Source organism: Pteropus vampyrus, unplaced genomic scaffold (assembly GCF_000151845.1).
Source record: "Pteropus vampyrus isolate Shadow unplaced genomic scaffold, Pvam_2.0 Scaffold279, whole genome shotgun sequence".
Classification (NCBI taxonomy): domain Eukaryota; kingdom Metazoa; phylum Chordata; class Mammalia; order Chiroptera; family Pteropodidae; genus Pteropus; species Pteropus vampyrus.
This window is the reverse complement of record NW_011889060.1, coordinates 752,302-756,741: the sequence shown is the minus strand read 5'-3', so window position 1 is coordinate 756,741 and position 4,440 is coordinate 752,302. Positions and strand designations below refer to the sequence as shown.

The 4,440-nt window shown below is 39.4% G+C and overlaps 2 protein-coding genes across 4 annotated transcripts in view; both read right to left on the bottom strand.

Moving 5' to 3' along the window:
* ACTN2 (actinin alpha 2) overlaps nt 1–4,440 on the bottom strand; it is a 389,901-nt gene that overhangs the window by 221,389 nt on the left and 164,072 nt on the right. The gene's annotated exons all lie outside the window — the stretch shown is intronic.
* The window catches only part of EDARADD (EDAR associated death domain), a 54,130-nt gene that overhangs the window by 31,350 nt on the left and 18,340 nt on the right, over nt 1–4,440 (bottom strand). The window contains exon 4 of one of the 3 annotated variants that reach the window (XM_023520832.1): nt 3,369–3,469. The exons of 1 other annotated variant lie outside the window; for it this stretch is intronic. In XM_023520832.1, the coding sequence (XP_023376600.1) occupies nt 3,369–3,469 (101 nt within the window). The remainder of the gene's footprint in view (nt 1–3,368; nt 3,470–4,440) is intronic. One more of the 3 variants, XM_011375899.2, reaches the window with a different exon arrangement.

Sequence of the window (4,440 nt, the reverse complement as noted above, 5' to 3'; positions counted from 1 at the left end):
GTGAAATTGCGGATGAGTTTTTTTCATTTTTCTAGATTCTTAACATTCTTTATGTGATTTTATAAACGAGTTTTTATTTTTGAATAGTTTTAGATTTACAGGAAATTTGTGGAACTAGTATAGAGGTTTCCTGAATACCGAACACCCAGTTTCCCTTATAGCATCTTATATGAGTATGGTATTTTGTCACAGCTAAATGAGCCAATAATTTAATGCGGTTTTTAAAATTAAAAAAAAAAAAAAAAAAAAAAACGAAAAAAACTTCAGTTTGGTAAAACCAAATAAACAACATGAATAGAGGAAAATGTCGCCCCTTCCATCACCTCTAACTCTAACTTAGCATCCTGGTATTGACTGTTTGTCTTATAACTCCGGCCCCTCCTGGCATGGATGCTGGGCTACAACAAAGCTTGCTTTGCCATCACTCGCCATATATTTGTGGATGTAGTTAAAGCAGCTCAAACTTGACTGTTTGAGAAAAGTTGCAATAGATTAGAGTTGGATATCCCCAGTAGATGGGCTGCTGATCTTACATCAGTGAAAGGAAAGGTTCTTTATGAAATTTTGTCTGAGGAGCCACACTTGAATTCTAGATCCCCGCACATAACGGTTCTTTCTGTGCATCGCTCAAACAAGGCAGCTAAACTTCAGGCTTCGTAGAAGAGGATCTTAGTTTTTAAGTTATAAAAATCACTAACGTGGCAAATATTAAATATTCTAAAGAATGTGTTTTTGGCTTACTTTTAATGTCTGGGCTATAGAAAATGGAGTTTGGGGTTTTTGTTTGTTTGTTTGTTTTTTAACGTTTCTCTCCTAGTGAGCTTTCCTTGTTCTATCTGCCAAGGTGGTTTCAAAGAACCTTTCTGGCTATCTAGCGGTTAGAATAAATCCTACAGATTATGCGAAAAAATAACCAACTGAAATAGCTGGGTACAGGCCTACTTTCTTTTAGGAATATAAGACATTCTATTTTAAAACATAACTGATAAAAACTCAAACAGGTTTTTCCCCCTATTTTTAGTTGATAACTATATTTTCATCTTTTAGGATCGTCTTTGCTTCACATAGCCAGAACTATAACACTCAAATTAGAAAAAACACTAAACAGTATCCTAACGCATATCCTGTACCTAATTTCGAATGGTGTTGGAAAATCCTCAAAAACAAACTAAACGATATAGCATTCTTGTCTCTTCAAGGTAGCCTATAACACATCACAAAAAAATGTGGAGCAAAACTTTGTTAAACGAATTAAAAATTGTAAGAAAGGAAAAAGGTATACATTAGGTTTACTAAAATAAATCAGTTTCGAAGTCAATCATTAGATTGTAATTGCAAGGAAAATGCTGAGTATCGGATTAACAAATAAAGATATGACAGTCACGGTGGGTGACTGAACACCCCCAAATCAAAGTTAAAGTAGCACCAATGACGATTTTAAAATATGTTTATCAATCCATTACCTGTTTTATCAACTGTATTATATAATTTTGCTTTATTATAAAAGTGATTGGCTATCCAAGAATATCATTATTAATGATTTATTAAGACTGATATTTTAGGGGCTAATAGGCAAAATTTATAAAGAACTCATACAACTTAACACTGAAAAAAAAAAATCCAATTAAATGGGCAGAGGACCTGAACAGATATTTTTCCAAAGAGGACATGCAGATGGCCAGGAGACATGAAAAGATGCTCGACATCACTAATCATCAGAGAAATGCAAATTAAAACCACAATGAGACATCACTTCACACCTGTCAGAATGTCTGTCTTCAATAAATCAACAAACGAGTGCTGGCAAGGATGTGGGGAAAAGGGAACCCTCATGCACTGTTGGTGGGATTGCAAATTGGAGCAGAATGGCAGTTCCTTAAATAATTCAAAACAGAACTACTTTATGACCCAGCAATTCCACTTCTGGGTATTTATCTGAAGAAATCTAAAAAAAAAAAAAAAATAGTCCGAAAAAATATATGCACCTCTATGTTCACCGCAGCGCCATTTACAATAGCCAAGACAGGAAAGCAACCTAAGTGCCCATTGACAGACGACTGGATAAAGAAGTGGTACAAACATACAATGGAATATCACTGGGCCATAAAAAAGGATGAAATCTTACCATCTGCAACAACGTGGATGGCCCTAGAGGGTATTATGCTGAGTGAGATAAGTCAGACAGAGAGACAAATACCATATAATCTCACTTATATGTGGAATCTAAAGAACAAAATAAATGAACAAAATGCAAGCAGACCCAGGTACAGAGAGCAAACTGATGGTTGCCAAATGGGAAGGGGGTGTGGGGGGCTGGGTGGAAAAGGTGAAGAAATTAAGAAGTAAAAATTGGTAGTTACAAAATATTCACATGGATGTGAAGTACAGCATAGGGAATACAGCCAATAACATTGTAATAACTATGTATAGTGCCAGGTGGGTACCAGATTAATCATTGGGGGGATCGTCTCACCAATTATACAAATTTCTAACCACTAAGCTGTACACCTGAAACTAATATAAAATAATACTGACCATCAACTCTGATTGAAAAATAAAAAATGAATTAAAAAAAGACGGATGTTTTAAAACCAAGATTAAGCGTCAAATTTGTCTTGTTAAAAATTAACTTATGGAAGGAGCAGGACCAGTCTTGCAGCAAGGCATGCTTTTCAAGATATTTAATCCTCTAAATGTAGGTCAGCAGATGCGATTTTGCTACTGAGCTTTGAGTGAGGGAACGATATGGACTGGAGAGAACAAGCAGTAACTGAAGCACATGGCGACCCAAGGAAGTTTCTGGAAGAATGTACCTCGAAAGGTGAACAGTGGAAAGACAGGTAATTCTCATTTTTCAGTACATTTTTGTCCTATCTGAAGTTTAAAATAACAACCATTCGTGTATGGCCAGAAAACAATAAACGTATTTGCTTTTTGGAAAAAGACAATGAAAATGAGATGTTAAAGTTTGACTTCTGATACCAGAAAAAAGCGAAAGTTTTATAAAACATTACAAAAATGGTATTAGACTATTTGGTTATGTTGTAGCTTAATAAAAAGTTCCCATCTACAGCATACCAACTACATGGGGAAGAAAACAACTTTCCTTTTTAACTCACTGACACTTATTGTCCGTTTTCGGCGCATAGACAAATATTCACTTCACAGAATGGATTCAAGCTACCAGTTACTGGAAGTAACAGAAGTTCTATGGCTCTGCTACATTATTGGGATGCTTAAAGATCGCTTATTTTATTATCTAAAAATCCTGTTCCTTATTTTTAAAGCTCTAGAAGGTAATTTCTTAAAAAATCTACTTGGATTAGCATGTATCCTTAAGGTAGAAATATGACTGAAATGATTCTTACCTGACGTTGCACATCGGAATTGGTTGGGCGGTTCAAAGTCACTGGGTCACATTCCTCGGCTAGGACAGAAGACGGAGAGGTCGATGAGGGAAGCGCACGCTCTGGTGGAGGCCGAAACGAAGACCCCATGAGATGTGCTCGCTGCCCGGCGGCTGGTGACACGGAGGGTCGCGAACGGCACCCCTCCGTGGAGAAGGCCCCCTCGCTGAACGCCACCCCTGCGTGGTGGGCTTCAGGCCCCACCAGCCCACAGAATTACTCATCCCGGCCCATCCTGCCTCGGGCACCAGGATCGCCACCCTCGGTGCTGCAGCGCCCACCCCCCCACAGCGCCTGGAGCCCCACGGGGCCCTGCAAGGCGTGGTGTCCTCTGCTACCGTGAATGTCATCTGTCCAGTGTGAGTATGCTGTGTTTGGCCACCCTCACGACCCCAGGGCAGGCTCCCTCCCTCCCCCACCAAGGGGGTGAATAAAAGGCGCTCAAAACCCATTTCCCTCAAAACCCATTTCCCTCTGGTTGACATTACGTCAAATTCCACATTACGTCAAATTCCACTGTGTCATTCAAGCCTTTCAGATACAGAGAGTGGGGTTAGCTTGCCTTGCCAGCTCCCCCTCCCGAAAGCGACACCCACACCATTTCAGGGATTATGAACGTGGGGATTGCCGGGGAGGTCAAAGGGGCACCATATGCATGTGACGTGTTTAACACCTTTAACAGGAACTCCCCTCCTTCCCGGCTGACGTGTTAGCAGCTCCCCAACTGCGTGCTGAAGGCTGTACGAATGCACTGAACACGGATTTTATTCTGTCAGATTTCAATCTTTAACCACAACGTCGCCCTCTAAACTTAAAACTAGACAGAAGTAGCGTCATGAAAGAAATGTTTCTTCTCGTGTAAATTTTTACTTATAGAACCTTCAGCGGAAAAATCACTTAACTCAGAGTTCTAAAGTTAAGAATGAACGAAAGGTTGGCTTATCTATTTATTTTTTATATTCGTTAACATTCCTTCACGTACTGTGTGATGGGCTGAGAGATGAATTCAGATAAGGGGGTACAGTCATTGCCT